Source organism: Urocitellus parryii, chromosome 6, assembly GCF_045843805.1.
Source record: "Urocitellus parryii isolate mUroPar1 chromosome 6, mUroPar1.hap1, whole genome shotgun sequence".
In the NCBI taxonomy this organism is placed as follows: Eukaryota; Metazoa; Chordata; class Mammalia; order Rodentia; family Sciuridae; genus Urocitellus; species Urocitellus parryii.
The window spans coordinates 131,371,671-131,390,537 of NC_135536.1; the positions used below are offsets into that span (position 1 = coordinate 131,371,671).

General features: G+C 37.7%; 1 protein-coding gene across 1 annotated transcript; it reads right to left on the reverse strand.

Annotated features, from left to right (window-relative positions):
- Positions 1–5,624: 5,624 nt before the first annotated feature.
- Positions 5,625–14,647, reverse strand: Ramac (RNA guanine-7 methyltransferase activating subunit). Its single transcript, XM_026388191.2, has 3 exons — positions 14,503–14,647; positions 6,945–7,123; positions 5,625–6,139 (listed from the first exon to the last, which is right to left on the reverse strand). Exons 2-3 carry the CDS (start codon positions 7,112–7,114, stop codon positions 5,950–5,952), a joined length of 360 nt encoding a protein of 119 aa, XP_026243976.1. The 5' UTR covers positions 7,115–7,123; positions 14,503–14,647; the 3' UTR covers positions 5,625–5,949.
- Positions 14,648–18,867: the final 4,220 nt, after the last annotated feature.

Genomic DNA, 18,867 nt, shown 5'->3' on the forward strand with positions numbered 1-18,867 from the left:
AACTATATTTTGGTACCCATTATCCAACCTCTATCCTCCTTTCTCCTCTCCTTCTAACTCCTAGTGACCTCTGTTCTTGTCTCTACTTTTTTGTGATCAACTTTTAGCTTGTCCAAGTGAGATAATGTGATATTTGTCTTTCTGGGCCTGGCTTATTGCATTTAACATAATGCCCTTCAGCTCCATCCATGTTGCCACAAACAACATGATTTTATCCTTTTTGTGAATATTTCATTTACTTCTACAAGAGGGCAGTCAAACCACATATTACTTTATTAACCTGCTCCTCCCATCCTATCCTGTAAATCTTTAAGTCTAAGGGGTATTATGCATGGCTCACTTCCATGTTTCTCATCTGATAGCATGGGTAACCAAATCCTCAGAGGTCAGAAGTTTCTGTGGCACCTGGAAGCCTGAGTATGGTTACAGCAGCTGCAGTTACTTCTTCTCATCCCTGTCATAACTTGTGTTATCAGCCCTACTGATAGGCACCCAAGAAGCCAGCGTGGCCCAGGACCATTCTCTCTCAGAATGTCCACAGATCAAGGGATCTCTACTTGCATGTTCCTCAAAAGGAACATACAGATTTATCTATTTACCCTATAGATAACATACAGATTTCTAGAAAGGATGAAATATTTACTCTCAATCTTTCCCTGGAGTCCAATGGTATAATCTTCTAATTGGATCTAGTTGTTGATTCAATTCCACAATAATTTAATATGGCAGGATCCAGGAGAAATCTTTGTTTAGATATCACAGAATGTCACACACACACAGCTATATATGAATCCTATTGGTCTTAATTTATTCTAAATTAAAAACTTGAACATCTTAAAAGCATAACCTTTCTAAGTTTATAAAAAGGAAGAATTCTTTGAGTGACCTACATAATTAGGAGTTTCATAAGGAAACTCAATTTAGTTTTAAAGTCCCCATTTGAAATAAACAACTATCCATTCATTAATTCATTCATTCCTTGATCAAAATACAGGACAAAAAAAAATCAAACAGGCTTTTCAGTGAATAATTCATATACAATACCTCTTTGTCATTACCGAAGTGCTTTCATTAGTAATGATTTCCAGCTAACAATACAATGGTATTATAAACCACCTCGACCTGGGAGTATTATTTTCTAATAATTTTTTTTTCCACTACTAACTGTGCTAGGGCATCACTATAGATTACAGCATATTTTTCATATGTAGCCAAATCTTGTGTTTGGGTTCTGCTATAGTTTAGATCTTTGTGTGTTATGTTGGGCTACTGAGAGTTGAACTTAGAGGTGTCCTATTACTGAGATATACACCCAGCCCGCCCCCCCCCCCCCCCCCCCGCCTATTGTCTTTTTGTTTTGTTTTTTTGAGACAGGGCCTTGCTAAGTTGCTCAGGCTTGTCTCAAACCTGGGGTCCTCCTGCCTCAGCCTCCTAAGTTTTTGGGCTTACAGGTCTGTACTACTATGCCCAGATAGAGTTTGGATCTTGAATGCCTCCCAAAGGCACATATGTGAAAGGATTGGCTCCCAGCCTATGATGTCACTGAGAGAATAGAACCTTTAAGAGATGGGGTCAAGTGAGAAAGTTATATCATTAGCAGCATGCCCTTGAAGAAAATATTTGAACTCAAGCCCTTTCCTCTCTCTTTCACTTCCAAACCACCATAACATGACCAGGCCTCCTCTGCCATCATGTACTGCCCTGCCATAGGCTCAAAAACAACAGGGCCAAGGAAACAGCCAAAATAAACATTTCCTTCTTGATTATTTCCGGTATTGTGTCACTGTAATAACAGAGGTTTAATCAATCAAGTGAAATAGAAAGTAGGAAATGTTTAAGGTATTAAAAAACTGTATTTAGGAACAACATGCATTGCTTTTCTTAGAGTTCAAAATTAGTCCTGACAGTAACTTTCATAGTGAAAGATCACTTCCTTCCATTTTAGCATTCTAAAGTTAAATTGACATGACACCTTGCTTTTTAAAAACTATTGTTTTTAATTACAGATGGAAACAATACCTTTATTTTTATGTGGTGCTGAGGAGCGAACCCAATGCCTCACACATGCTAGGCACGTGCTCTACCACTGAGCCACAACCCCAGCTGGAGACTCTTCTTCTTGGGGAAAGGGGAGACGGGACTGACTGACATTTCGTCACTATTTATTCTATTATAAAGTCCTATATTTTTCCTTAGGCAGATAAAATACAAAAGGAAAAATTATATCCTGGTCTGTGAGCATTATAAGGAATGCAACTTTGGAAACCAAAACCACGCTAGAAATCTTCCCAGATATTTTTTTCCTACATAGTTTCAAGAAACCAAAAACTATTCTCAAAGCAGTGACTCAAGGTTGTTATTCTTCCTATATCCCAAATCCTTCTACCACTGAAAAACAAAATACAAAAATAGACAAGTCCCCAGCAAGCTGTTTTCAAAATAACATTAATCTGATAGGTTCAATAATCAACATTTGACATTTTTAAGTCAGTGCCAATTTCCAAACAGCAAATGCTACTAATTTTAGCTCAACTTTCTTCCACATTCTAAGTGCATGTTATTTCCTCAAGTTCTCCTTTTGTTGTCTACTCACATATGAGTTCACATAGGGAAACCACCATAACTTCTTAATTCTCAATGTCTCCTTCTCTACCTCATCTTCTATCAGTTACTTTACATCCTTCATATCAACACTGCACATCACAGTCTTCACTGGTTGATTCAACAAATGTTTACATTAGGCCTATTATGTGCCCTTGGGGTTTAAAGGTCACAATTCTAGTCCCTATTCTCAAGTTATTCCTATTCTACAGTTGGTTATTTATTTTTATAACTCTGCAAGGGGGCAAGTATATATTGTCCACATTTTCCCAAGTGAGCAAATAATCACAAGAGTTGAGTGTCTCAAGGTCAGGTACCTTTGCAAGCACAGGATTTAAAGCCAGGACTCCTTAAATTGAATGCAGTATGTGATACAACAAACTTTCTCAAGAATTCTATTTAACATGATTTTAACTTTTTGTTCTTACTCTTAAATTATGTTATTTTTTCATGTTGTTTTCTGAAGCAATAACCATGCCTTTTATTTCTATCTTATTTTAAGCACACCAGGGGGCAGGTGGATAATGACTGCTAAAAACAAAAACTACCACTACCATAGATTATTTACGCAGAATGCAGAAATAACTCAGGTTAAAAGGACTTTTTCCATTTTATCATGAGACCACATGCAGCCTACCTGTACCAAATGTTAAAATATTTAAATACTATGGGAAAATAACCTCTTCAGAGCATCTTAAGAAGCATCTCTCGGCGCTATCCCTTGAATCCACAGCTCTCCTAAATGGTGTCAATAGTTGGCTTTCAGCCACATCCAGTGCTGGTGGTGGAATTTGAGGTTCCTCTGCATGATGCAAGCTGGCTACAAAATAAGGCTAAGAAAAGAAATCGGCAAAAAAAAAAACAAAAAAAAAAACCCACAAAACACAAAAGGTAATTTTAGAAAGCAAGGGCAGGGAAGGACAGCTCTTCAACCTTAGGGGTCGAGCTTCCACACTGGAAATAGAGAGGGCTAGAGCCCATGTTTGCTTTATCATATGGGGGAAACTTCAAAGGTTTTCCATAGAATGTTCTTCGCCAAATAAGGTAGGAGGTGGGCTGTCCAATTTCCAATGGGTTATGCCCAACTCCAGAGCTAGGAGATCAGTCTCCCTAGTCATGTGAAGACAGAGGCCAGTGCATTGCACAATCCATTGAGTAGAAGAAGCCACAAAACAGACTGCAATGTCAAATCTAAATCTCCTTGGCTCAAGGCCGATTGAAGATGCTCAAATAGCTCAAGGGTGGCTTCCCACAGTTGGCACAACACAGGATCCTGTTCTAATGCCATAATCAGCTACTGTCTCAACTGGTCAGTGCCTGTGTTTCATTAGTTGATAGATATTTTTAATAACCTTCTTACTTTCAGAAGATACTGAGATGAAGTCAGGCCATTTTTTACTCTCTAGGCTAAACATTTGTAGTATCAAGATCCATGTTTATGTAACACCACTGGCCTGTTGTCTATTAATATGATTACAGAAGGGTATAGTAAAAACCTCAGGTTAAAAATTTATTTACATTTCTGGGCTGGGGATGTGGCTCAAGTGGTAGTGCGCTCGCCTGGCATGCGTGGGGCACCGGGTTCGATCCTCAGCACCACATAAAAATAAAGATGTTGTGTCCACCGAAAACTAAAAAATTAAAATATTAAAAAATTCTCTCTTCAAAAAAAATTTATTTACATTTCTATGTGAATATTTAATTAGGTGCATCCTTTCCAATAAAACAGTTACCTGAAGAAAAGATGACTCTTCAGGAAAAGGGTCAGAGGTGGAGAAATGGATCTAGAGCATGGAGAAGTACCTGGGGAAGTCAATCTCAAGAACCCTAGAGTGGGGTGCTAAAAGAAAAAGTAGATTTAGGAAGTTCACTTTTAATTCCTTTGATCTATGATGAAACTTATACTTAAAAAAATATTTATTTTTTAATTATACCTTTATTTCACTTATTTATTTTTATGTGGTGCTGAGGATCAAACCCAGGGTCCTGCACATGCCAGGCAAGCGCTCTACCACTAAGCCACAACCCCAGCCCTGAAACTTATACTCTTAATATTCCTCTGAAGCTCTTTAATCAGATATGAAGGACTGAGTAATAAAATCCAAATAGATCAACTTACCAAATCAATAAATAGACTAACTGCCAAAATTTGGGAGTGAAGTTGCTTAAATCTTTTTAAAATTTTTGTTTTCAATAAAACTTATTATTAAAATTATATGAAGTAGAATGAATTCTCTGAAAGGAAATGACAATATCACTATATTTATAGAAGAGGAAGCAGCAAAAGTACGCATCTAGAAATGAATAAAATACTGTAAAATCAACCCAAGTCAAATACCAAAACAGTTAAAACAAAGCATTATCTTCAAAGGATTATAAACTTTTGTATAACATGCAAATTTTTTCCCTGCTAGGTTTTAAGTTAGCAAAAAGCTTTAAAAGTTTGTATAAAATGATGTGTGCCCTAATCCCATCCACCAAAAAGATCAAGACACTGAACTGAGGAGGAGTTTTTCCTCATTTTACAGCTTATTCTTGATTTCCCTCTTAAAAAAATATCAAGGGGCTGGAGTTGCTCAGAGGTAGAGCATTTGCCTCATACATGTGAGGCACTGTGTCTGATTCCCAGCACCACATATAAATAAGCAAATAAATAAAGGTCTATCAACAACTAAAAAAATGGGGGGAAACTTCAAAGGTTTTCCATAGAATGTTCTTCGCCAAATAAGGTAGGAGGTGGGCTGTCCAATTTCCAATGGGTTATGCCCAACTCCAGAGCTAGGAGATCAGTCTCCCTAGCTAACTCAAACTTGTAGAGTAAGCAATCACAAAGTACCCTAGGCACATAACAAACAATAAAATATACAGTTGTTTTACCTTTCAACTGATGTTATGTACAGTACATTATAAGTAAAGCTGTGCATTAATGAACTGATAAACTACCCTCTGTAGAATCTCAGAAATAAGTATATCTGAGCATGTGGAAATTCCTTTATCTTACAAAGTAAAAGCAAGCATTTCTATTTTGAAGTTTTTATTTATGTGTTAAAGACAGAATTTCTGGAGGTCAAACAAGGAAAATACATCAACTCAGAGCACTATTAAGTAATGAAACAAAAAAGAATCTGAGGTAGAAGGCAAGGAATATAACCCACAATGTTTTTAGGGGAGTATTTATTCCCAGCAACAATAACATCTATCCAGTAAGATCTATTTTTTTAATCTTAAATTCCAAAAAAATAATAATCCATTTTCTAAATGAATCGAAACTATGACCAAGAAAAGACACACAAACTTTTGTCATGTTAACAAAGTAAATGGTTTTTCTAAAATTCACTGACATTTCTATCAATAGTAACCATACGGAGGCCGTGGGTTGTAACCATATTGTCCATATTGGGGTGGATAGTAAGGTTCTTGTCTGTGTTGTGGGGGATAATTGTTACCCCAGGATCGTCCATGCCACTGATTTGATCGATTGTCACTTGGCCATCCCCGTCTGCTCTCCCTACCTCTAAACTGTCTGTTATCTTGCAGCCTACAACAAAACAAAAAGGTTAAAACTTCCCTTATTAAAACAATCAAACAAACAAACAAAAAAAAAAAAAAAAAAAAAAGAAGAAGAAATCTATCCCAGTGCATATAAATTCTCAGTAGCAAATAAAGTATAAAACATTTTTCTCTACAGAACATATAGCACAAATTAGTCAATACTTGCCTAAGATTTAAGTCATTCTTCCAGCATCATATTGGACATACTTCACAGAGAAATAGGCAAATAAATATAAACCCAAACCAAATATGGCAGTTCTGGATCAAACTGAAATCTGTTCATTGTATAAAATCAGCATAGTAATTTATGCCTTTGATTATTTTTGAACTATTAAATAGAGGTAATTTCCAACTTCTTTCTAGAATAAAATCAAACAATACTTTTTTAATGGGATCAAGTACAAAGATAAATTGTTTGTTTTTTGGTACTGGGGATTGAACCCAGGGTCACTCAACCACTGAGCCACATCCCCAGCCTGATTTTGTATTTTTATTTAGAGACAGGGTCTCACTGAGTTACTTAGTGCCTCACTGTTGCTAAGGCTGGCTTGGATTCCTCCTGCCTAAGCTTCCTGAGCCACTGGGATTACAGGCCACGGCACCCAGCTAACCACAAAGATAGTTTTAAAAGTACATTTACAAAGAAAATATCAGTCTACAAGAAAAACTTACAAGGCAGTACATATAACCATGGTGAAAACACTGATTGCTGCCTTCATTGGCTTTATCAAACAGACTAAAGCTAACCTCTCCCAAATCAACATCTGCATTTGTTCTCAAGAAATACATACCTATTGCCTCTATTTCTTTGGTTTCCACCAGATCTGCTATTCCATTCCTCAATAATTGGAGGCATTTCAGGAGGACGTTTCAAGTATTCCTGGTACTCTTTATCATCTTCTGTGAATCTATTCGCAAACATCTCTTCAAAATTTGGAACAGCTTCAGAAGTGTCAGTCATCCTGAAATTCTATAAAGATTTAAGATGTTTACGTAAGAATTAAAAAAAATCAACACTATCTTATCTGATAATGAAAAAAGTCAAGAATGAAAAATTTTTGGCAGGCTATTCATAGAAGTACCTGTATTCTTTTAAACTTAACACAGATTTGAGACATTCAGTTCAACATTTCTTGACTACTACAATCCAGGCACTGTACTTGACTAGGAGCCCACCATGCAAAGATAAAGAATGCATCATCGCTTCTACCCCCCAAAACCTCCCAGTCTAGTAGAAGAAACAGTAGTGGTATAAATATAAAGAGATGAACAGATGTTAAGAAATGAGGCTGGAAGGGCTGAGGTTGTAGCTCAGTGGTAAAATGCTTGCCTTGCACACGTGAGGCACTGGGTTCAATCTTCAGCATCACATAGAAATAAATAAATAAAATAAAGATACTGTGCAAAGAAATAAGCTGGAGAGATAAGCAGGGGACAAATGATAAAAAACTTTGTATTCAATGCAGGTTTGCATTTTTTCTGATCAGCAAAGGTAGGCTTAAGATGGGAAGTCTCAAGATCCAATTTACTATTTAGAAGGATCACTTTTCTAAAATTGTAGAGAATAGATTTGTGAAATTAGACAACAGGCAGATTACTAAAGTAATGTAGGTAATATGCTGAAGGGTTACTCTGAGGCAGGGACTTTGAGGGTTACTCTGAGGCAGGGACTTTGAGAACAGTTTCAAAAGAATTTTAGGAGGAATGAACATTGATGAGATGTGGGAGAAGAGAGGGGAAATAAAACATAATTGAGGCTTCTCACCAAATGACTTAACAGATTCTGGTGCCAAAGGTACTACAGGAAGAGGGATGGATAAGGATATACACTGAGTTTGAAGTCAGCTGTGGTACATATGTCCAAAATGAGAGTCAATTCACAGGTAACGGAGAGTAAGAGATGAATACGGGAGATATGTTAATGTTATAAGAATAGGTGAGATTATTTTTCTCCCACATTTTTATTGATGAATTATAGTGGGATTTGTTGTTACCTATTTGTACATGCATACAACGTAACAATAGAAATTGGCCAACATTATTCCCCAGCATGCCCCGCCTGCTTTCCAACTTTCTACTGATCTCCTTTTGGTTTTCATGAGATCCCTGCATCTCCACTTGTTTTCTTTTTTTCTCTCTAGCTTCCACATGAGAGAAAACATTCAACCTTGGACCTTCTGAGTTTGACTTATTTCACTTAACAAAATGGTCTCAGTTCTATCCATTTTCCTACGAATGAAGTAATTTCATTTTAAAGGGCTGAATGACTCCATTGTGTATATATACCACAGTTTCTCCATCCATTCATGCACTTAGGAACACATAGGCTGTTTCCATAGATTGGCTATTGTGAACTGTGCTGCTATAAAAATGGGTATGCATTCGGGGCTGGGGATGTGGCTCAGGTGGTAGCGCGCTTGCCTGGCATGCGTGCGGCCCGGGTTCGATCCTCAGCACCACATACCAACAAAGATGTTGTGTCCGCCAATAACTAAAGGATAAATATTAAAATTCTCTCACTCTCTCTCTAAAAAAAATTGAAAAAAAAAATGGGTATGCATGACTCACTATAGTATGATTACTTTAGGATAAATACCAAGGAGTGGTTATTTGGTGGTTCTGTGCCTAGTCTTTTGAGGAACTTCCATACTGATTTCCATAATACTTGAACTAATTTACAGTCCTACCAACAGTGTAAAAGTATTCCTTTTTCTCCACATCCTCTACCTTATTTATTATTATTTGCATTCTTGATGATTGCCATCCTGACTGGTGTGAGATGAAATCTCAGTGTAGTTTTAATTTGCATTTCCCTAATTGCTAATGATGTTGAACATTTTTTCATGTATTTGTTAGCCATTTGTATTTCTTTTTTTGAGAAGTGTGTTTAACTCCTTTGCCCATTTATTGATAGGATTATTATTATTTTTTTGGTGTTAAGTTTTTTGAGTCCTTTATACATTCTAGATAGTAATCCTGTCAGAAAGAGCTAGCAAAGATTTTCTCCCATTCTGTAGGTCCTCTCTTTACATTCCTAATTGTTTTCTTTGCTGTGTAAAAGCTTTTTAATTTTGGGAACAAATTTTTACCCCTCAAACATCAGATGGAGCTCTAATCTCTAGAGTATACAAAGAACTCAAAAAGTTAAACAACAAAAAAACAAATAACCCAATCAACAAATGGGCCAAGGACTTGAACAGAAACTTCTCAGAAAAGGATACACAATCAATCAATAAATACATGAAAAAATGCTCACCATCTCTAGCAATCAGAGAAATGCAAATTAAAACTACTCTAAGATACCATCTCACTCCAATAAGAAAGGCAGCCATTATGAAGTCAAACAACAATAAGTGCTGGCGAGGATGCGGGGAAAAAGGTACATTCATACATTGCTGGTGGGACTGCAAATTGGTGCAGCCAATTTGGAAATTAGTATGGAGATTCCTTGGAAAGCTGGGAATGGAACCACCATTTGACCCAGCTATTCCCCTTCTTGGACTATACCCAAAAGACCTAAAAAGAGCATACTACAGGGACACAGCCACATCAATGTTTATAGCAGCACAATTCACAATAGCTAGAATGTGGAACCAACCTATATGCCCTTCAATAGATGAATGGATTAAAAATGTGGCATTTATACACAATGGAATATTACTCAGCACTAAAAAAGTAACAAGATCATGGCATTTGCAGGCAAATGGATGGCATTAGAGCAGATTATGCTAAGTGAAGTTAGCCAATCCCTAAAAAACAAATGCCGAATGTCTTCTCTGAGATAAGGGGGGGTGACTCAAATGGGACAGGGAAGAAGAGCATGAGAAGACGACTACCACTAAATAGGCAAGAGAGGTGGGAGGAAAAAAGAGGGAGAAGAGATTGCACAGAAGATGGAAGGAAAACCTCATTGTTATACAGATTACACATATGATGTTGTAATGAGAAAAAGAAAAAAAAAGTGTGTCACATTAGATTGGATAGAGAGTAAGGATGGGAGAGGAGGGGAGGAGTAAGGAGGATAGGAAGGGCAGCAGAATAGAATTGACAATATGATTGATGTATGTACATTCCATGTATGTATTATATGTCAAAATTCATTCTGCTGCCATGTATGACTAAAAAAAAAGAAAGAATTAAAAAAAAGCCTTTTTAATTTGATGTCACCCCATGTATTAACTCTTGGCATTATTTCCTGAACTTTGGGGGTCCTGTTGAAAAGTTAATGTCTGTGCCTATTTGCTGGAGTGTGACATTTTCTACTAGTTATTGCAGAGTTTCTGGTCTAATGACTATATCTTTCATCCATTTTGAGTTGATTTTTTGTGCAGTTTGAGGTAAGGTACTAGTCTCATTCTTCTACATAAGGATAACCAGTTTTCCCAGTACCATTTGTTTAAAAGGCTGTCTTTTCCTCAATATGTTTTTGGTCCCTTTGTGTGAATTTGTCTGTATTCTATTTTGTACCACTGGTCTGTGTTAATGCCAGGACCATGAAGGTTGTTAGCTAGATAGCTTAATTTGAAGACAGACACTGTGATGCCTCTAGCACTGCTTTTTTGGCTTAGAATTGCTTTGGCTATTCTCGGTCTTTTATTCTTCCAAATGAATTTTAAGACTGTTTTTGCTAGTTCTGTGAAGAATGTCATTAGTATTTTGATGGGGATTGCACTGAATCTGTGTATTGCTTTTGGTGATATGGTCATTCTAGTAATTTTAATTTTGCCTATCCATGAAGATCATGGGAGGTCTTTCCATTTTCCAAAATCTTCCTCAATGTTCTATAGTTTTCATTGTAGAGGTCTTTCACTTCCTTGGTTAGATTTATTTCTAGGTATTTTCTTTCTCTTTTTTAGGCTATTATGAATGGAATTGTTTTCCTGATTGTTTTCTCAGCAGATTCATTGTTATAATACGAATGCTATTGATTCTTGTGTCAATTTTATAACCTAGTACTTTGCCAAATTTTTAAAAACTTTTAGTTGTAGATAGACACAATTTTATTTTATTTATTCATTTTTATGTGGTGCTGAGGACTGAACCCACCGCCTCACACATGCTAGGCAAGCACTCCACCACAGAGCTACATCCTTCACCTTACTTTGCCAAATTTATTAGTCCTAATAGTCTTTCAATGGAGGTTTTTTTTTTTTTTAATCTTCCAGATATACGATCATTGATCATTGATGAGATTCTTTAAGGAAAATGTAGACTGTGTTAAGGAGAACCCTGGAGAACATGAACATTTAAAGAACAAAGTTAAAGAAGGGATAAGAGAACACACACAGAGAGGCCAACCAGAAGAGATTATCACACAAAGCAAAAGAATAAAGAATGGTCAAAAGTGGCCAGGTAATACAGTGATAGAAAAAACAAAAATAATTAATTAAATCTGGCCATAAGTAGCTGATTATTTTAGAGTAGCTGGGATTGATGCAGGACTGCAATTGATAGAGAATTACGCAATTAAGGAACTAGAGATCTACAGAATGTAGACAAAGCTTAAGAAGACTAGGTAAAAAAAGAAGAAAAAAAGACAAGCTCAAAGTGGTGGGTGATACATGCACAACTGTAGTCCCAATTATTGGGGAAGGCGAGACAGGTGCATCCTTTAAGTCCAGGAGTTTGGAGCCAGCCTAGACAACTTTGTGAGAGCCTGTCTTTAAAAAAAAAAAAAAAAAAAAAAAAAAAGGCCAGTAGCTAAAGGGTTAATGAGATTCCCCACCCCTCTCTCTTTTTGTACTCAGAATTGAACTTGAACTCAGGGGCACTCAACCATTGAGTCACAACCCCAGCCCTATTTTGTACTTTATTTAGAGACAGGGTCTAAGTGAGTTGCTTACTGCCTCACTTTTGCTGAGGCTGGTTTTGAACACATGAACCTCCTGTCTCAGTCTCCCAAACTTCTGGGATTATAGGCATGAACTACTGCACCCAGCTTATCTCTTTTATGTTACCCAGGATAAAATACCTATAATTATTTATAAGAGAAAGAAAAAGAGCCAATAAAAAAGGGGAAATATATAAAATGTAAGAGAGATGCGAAAACGGGCAAGGAGAAAAGCATTTAGATGCACAGCTATTAAAATTTAGGATAACTACTTTTTAAAGGTATCCACTGTATTCTTATTCCAGATCCTGTGACAAATGACAATAAAAGTACTATAAATAAAGATACTGCCTGGGGCTAGGGTTGTAGCTCAATGGTAGAGCGCTTTCCTAGCATGTGTGAGGCAATGGGTTCAAAATAAAGGTATTCTGTCCATCTGCAACTAAAAAAAATTAAAAAATAAAAAAATAAAGATATTGCCTAATGGTTATAAAAACTGAAATCTATATCAGCTAACTTTTCTAGGCCAATTATGAATTAATTCAACAGGTGGTATTTCTTCACCCATATTCTCAGTCTCCAAATATAGGAAAATATTTTGGCTTAGCCTACAGAGGTCTAATCCTTGATAAAACAAGGTAAAAGTTCACTTTCTTTAGTCTTCTTTGACCAAGTACTTGTTAGCATTTCCATCCCCTACCTTTTCTAACTCAAACTTCATGTTTCTGCTCTTTGCTTCAATACTCCTAAAATCTGCCAGATGAGGTAGAACCATGCTATAATCCTAGTACTTGGCAAGCTGAGGCTGGAGGATCATTTGAGCCCAGGAGTTTAAACCAGCCTAGGTAACATATGGAGAATCCATCTCAAAAAAAAAAAAAAAAAGACTTATAAAACAAATTTTATGATTTGAGGCATTAACAGCATACTAAAACTTTAAAACCAGACCTTTTCCCTCTTTCTTCTTGTATTAACTCAACTTCTAGACAAAGTTTTTGACAAGGAAATGTTTTATTGGAAAACAGCTTCTTCATTAGTTTGTGTTTTCGCCAGGCCCCCCATTTATAGCTGGTTATGGTGGTGCAGGCCTGTAATCCCAGCAACTCCGGAGGCTGAGACAGGACAATCACAAGTGTGAGGCCAGCCTCAGCAATTTAGTGAGATATTGTCTCAAAATAAAAAATAAAAATGGCTGGGGATATAGTTCAATGGATAAATGCACCTGGGTTCAATACCTGGCCATGTGGTTAGGGGGAATCCATATTTATAACATTTATAATGCTACCCTCATCCTGACAAAATTAAACCAGAATTATTGTTTGGTTACAAGAAACAAAATCTAGATGTTCTACCTTTCAGGCTATTGTTCATAGATAGTATGCCTTATCAAATATTATACTTTCAATGCATCTCGGATTGGCAAACTAAGGTCAAATACCCAAATCCAAGAAAAGAATTTTAAAACGAATTCATAGGAACCACAGAAATCACTATATAAAGATGACCTATACCTAATCCATATGGGCAATAAAATGGTAAGGCAAGGAAAATGTGCTACTCTATTTTTGTGTTCTCTCACAGATCTCCCAAAACACAAGTAAACAAATACCATCTCCTTTTTGTACTGGGGATTCAATCCCAGTCCTCTACCACTAGAAATGTAGTACCCCAGCCTCCCCTGCCTCTACACTTTTTCCCTAATTTTGAGATAGGAGGCTGACCTTAAACTTGCAATCCTCCTGTCTCAGCCTCCTGAGTCTCTGGGATTACAGGTATGCGTCACAGCACTCAGTTTAGCAGAATTTTTAATTGATCCAAGCATTAACCCATTCCACGGATGTGAGGCAGCTGTACTGCTGAATGTTTAGCTTGTTTAAATCTTTGAGGGGGGTAAAAAAAAAATCTTGAAGAAAACTCTCAAAAGATGGGGACGGAAGGACTAGGTATATAAGGGCCATAGTCAATGAAAAGGTGGGATTAAAAGTGCTCTGAAGACTTCCAACGCTGTGTCCAAAGGGTGCTACTTGCGTTTACCCTGAAGAATTTAGAAGAGGCTACAACACTAGTTCACTGGGCCTTTAGAACGAACAGGCCAATTCTAGCATTCACAACTGGTATTCCTTTTTTGTTGGGGCGGGGGTAGGCTACAGACGTTCAGATTTGTATTCGAACAAGACTCATTCACTCACCACAAATAAAACCACACAGAATTTTCGATGCAAGCGAAAAACCCGGGTATTGACAGACTAGATGCGCTTTGGCTGCTCTGGGAGATAAGCTTAGTGAAGAGACGCAGATAAACTGACTGAACAACTGCGTTTGTTCAGTCTGACCTCCAAGCACACCACAGGTTGTTTACCAAGGCTCTGACAGATCTGCTCCATCCCTAAGCATCTTAGCTGTACGTTAGAGAAGCCGCGAGAGAAGTGGCTTTCGGCTTAGCCACAAGGAAAACAGCTCGCCGGCCACACAGCTCCGCCCGCTTCCCTTCTCCTGGTTTCCCCAAAAGGGCCACTAACCCGCCAAAGGCTGTGTCTGTCCAGATCCCGCCGGCCAGCCTCGCGGCGGTGGCGACTTCCAGTCCCACCACACAGGAGAACGCCGGACCCCGTCGGCTCTTTTAGGTAACGGAGACTCTCTAGCTGGAATCCCGCAACCACTCAACTTCCGCTTCCGGCAAGCAAAAGAAAAGGTTGCAGGCAAATCTCGCGATATCTAGAGTTCACCACTTTTTTGCCACGCCCCGTTTCTCCCAAAGAAGGTGCGATAGGCAGGTAGACTACTAGTGACTAAGCAGCAGACGACGCGGTCTATTTATACCCCTGTCTATTTACAAGGTGGCTGGGCCAAACGCAAGTTCTAGGATGCCCAGGAGGGGCGGGAAAGGCGACCTCCGAAATGCTGGCGGGATCTGTGGAGGAGCAGGCGCGGGGAGCAGACACTACAGGACTATTCGAGCGATGTCACATCTCACTCCCGCCAGCGCCAGCCTTGGTAGTAAGATTTCTGTAGTCCCTTTGGTACATGTTTTTGCGGAAACATTCAAACTTTGCTCCACCTGCAGTGTAGGTGCCCAGCTACCTCCAAGAATCCTGCGTATTTCTTCTCAAATGTTCCTCAGGTGTACAAATGCTGAATTTCCCAAACCTAACGACCGTTTCCCTCCCAAATGATTTCCCAGACCATGCGCGCCTCTTAATACAATCAACTTGGAAACTTTAATGTCTAAATTGGATGCCCTTTCTTTCCTACCTTTGTTTCTATCAGTGGCCAAGTTCTGTCGATTCTAATCCTGCAGTAAATCCAGCATCTGTCCGATCGCCCTACCCACTGCCTACACCTAATCAAAGTTCTTACTATTATTCCTTCGTTGACAGGAATGAAGTACTTCTCATTGATGCCCTTTGTCTAACATCACCCCCCTGCCAACCTATAGATTCAGTTACCTTCAAGCATGGCTGTGTTGTAAAATTATTCATTGCTCCGTTTTGCTTGTAGACTAAAAGCCAAATTTGTTAACTTGGATTTAAAACACTGTTTTCTTCTCTTCCCTTTTTATTCTCTCCCTGCACATGGTAAAACAGATCATATGAAGTATTTCATGCATGAACCAGGGAAGATTCCAATTCGTTGAACCTGGGAAATTGGAACTGAAAAGGGATATCCATAGGGTAAGTTAAATTAGTTTTGCAGCAGAAATGAGCTCAGAGATCAGATTTGTAAAATTTGAGGTGATAGTGAAATATTCCAGAGAATATTTCTAGAGGGTTGACAGAAATATGGGGTTAAAGCTCAGGAAAGAGAGGCTGTGCTTAAATATGTAAATGTGTGAGTCATGCATGTACTATTTATAAAGAAAAGAAGGCCAAGACCTATACCTAATATCCCTGATGACCTAACTTCCTCCTACTAGACCCTACCTCTTTTTTTAAAAAAATATTTTTTAGTTGTTGATGGAACTTTATTTTATTTATTTGTATGTGGTGCTGAGAATCGAGTCCAGTGCCTCACCTATGTTTAGGAAGCAAGAATAGGAGATGCAAAACTTGAAGACAAGTACCATAACAATTGAGAAACTAAGAAAAATGCTTCCCCACATAGTTTCAGGAATTAGGATATTTGGAAACACAGGTGTTGTCATAGGCCAATTTGTTTTTCTCTTTGTGTGTTAGTTAGCATTCTGTCACCATGACAAAGTACCTGAGATAATCAACTTACTAAGGGAAAAGATTTATTTTGGTTCATGGTTTCAGAGATTTCAATCCATGATCAGTTGGCCCTGGGGCAACATAGTACATCATGCCGGAAGCAAACAATGGAAGAAATCTGTTCATCTCACAGCAGAAAAGGAGGAAACAGAGAAGTAGATAGGAAGGGGCGGGGTCCTAATATCCCTGATGACCTAACTTCCTTCTACTAGACCCTACCTCTTTTTTTTAAAAAATATTTTTTAGTTGTTGATGGACCTTTATTTTATTTATTTGTATGTGATGCCGAGAATCGAACCCAGTGCCCCTTGCATGCTAGGCATGCAAGTTACCACTGAGCCACAACCCCAGTCCCATAGACCCTACCTCTTTAATGTTCCACCATGTCCCAGTAGCACCACAGGGTGAAAACCAAGCTGTTAGTACTCGGGCCCTTGGGTGGACATTCTGGATCTAAACTTTGTTACTATTATGGGATTATTTGTAAATAATATATACTCAGAAAAGTATATATTTCTTTCCTTTATATTCATATATGGCACCTAGGAGATCCTGAGCTTCTGAGAATTTCTATGAAGAACTCAGGATTACCAATTTTCAGGTCTTCAAATGAAGCTATTTCTACTCATAATGTGTTCTTATACTATTATATATTATCAATTATTGTACCTCATTTTCTGACATCAGAAAATAATCTGATCGATGGCAGAGAATTTTCTAAATAACTAATACTGAAATTTTTTAATTAAACCTTTTTTGGTGGAAATGTACTTATTTAAATTTAGTACTTATTTCTCTGGTATAACCAGGATATTTGGGCCATAATTTAATCTTTGCTTGGTAACTAAATGTCATAGTTAGAGTATGTTATATATTCCACTGGATAGTAATATTTTTAGGCCTTATTAAATGTATGAGAAAGATTGCCCTTTACTAGTTGATTTGGGGCTGGGGGAATAGCTCGGTGGTATATGCTTAGATTGTATGAGGCCCTGTAGTCAATCTGAAGCACCACATAGATATACAGGTTGATTTTGACCAGGCACACTGGCGCCCACCTGTAATCACAGCCACTCCAGAGGCGGAGGCAAGAGGATCAATTTAGTAAGACTCTGTCTCAAAATAAAATAAAGGGCTGAGGGTATAGCTCAATGGTAGAGTACCTGTGTAGCACACACAAGGCCCTGGATTCAATCCCCAGTACTGAAGGAAAAAAATGTTGATATTGCCATCTATGTTATTTTATACCTCCACATAACTCTGTGTGTGTGTGTGTGTGTGTGTGTGTGTGTGTGTGTGTGAGAGAGAGAGAGAGAGAGAGAGAGAGAGAAGCAAACCAGATGGGATTGAATCTAGGGACATTCCTACCATTGAGCTGCATCCCCAGTTTTTTGTATTTTTTATTTGAGACAGAGTCTTACTAAATTGTCCAGGCTGGCCTCAAACTTCTGATCCTCCTATCTCAGCCTCCTGATTGCTGACTTGTTGGAATTTCAGGCATGTGCAACTATGCCTGGCTATTCATAATTGTTTTTAATGGCTTTTGATTAGAAAATCAAGTTATAGATGTCATTTTTTTTTTACATCCAGCAGTTTTTATTTTCTATTTATTTGTTTTCAGTACTGGGGATTAAACCCAAGGCCTCACACATGTTAGGCAAGTGCTTTACCACTGAGCTATACACCTAGCCCTACATCTAGCTATTTTTTTTTTAAAGATGAGTTTAAACTGTTTACTTTTAAAAAACTTGATTATTTATTTATATTTTATGTAGTGTTTAGGATTGGATCCAGTGCCTCACACATGCCAGGGAAGTGCTCTACCACTGAGCACTACCCCAGACCCATCTAGCTATCTTTAAAAAGGAGAAATAGGCTGACATAAGCTATCACTTAGTATAATACCTGGCATAAAGTAAATGTTAGAATATATCTGGGAATTGGAAAAGATAATAGTCAAAATCAGAACTTGAAAATTGGATCATTTCAAGGCAATCCAAACTTTCCCAAACTATAGGTAATATACATTCCAGTAATTCATTATTAAATGTCTTCTTCTTCTTCTTCTTCTTCATTTTTTTTTTTTTTTTGATACCAGGGATTGAACTCAGGGGCCACTTGGCCACTGAGCCATATCCTCAGCACTATTTTGTATTTTTTTTTTTTAATTTAGAGACAGGGTCTCACTGAGTTACTTATCTCCTCGCCATTGCTAATGCTGGCTTTGAACTCGAAATCCTCCTGCCTCAGCCTCCCGAAATGCTGGGATTATAGCTGCTGGGATTACAGGCATGCCACAGTGCCCAGCTATTAAATGTGTTCTTAAGCTTGTATTTCATTGTTTGAAGCACAATATTTCATGTTCTAGTACTTGAAGCATAAAAACTAGTTGAATATCTTATTGTAAAAGTAACAATGAAGCATATGATACATACTATGTAAAAGAATTATGTTTATAAATAAAATCTTCTTCTAATTGGTTTCTTGTAATGACTGTATGCTAATGGCAAAGTCACTCCATTATACTCCCTTTTCCTTAGTATTTAGCATTGAGTACAGAAGTTTCAATAGCTTCTATTTAATTAAGGAAAAAAACTTATAAATGCATAAAATAGAAGCCAAAGTGAATTCTCATTCTGGTAATCAAATGAAGTACTTAAAAATTTGCTTCTTCAT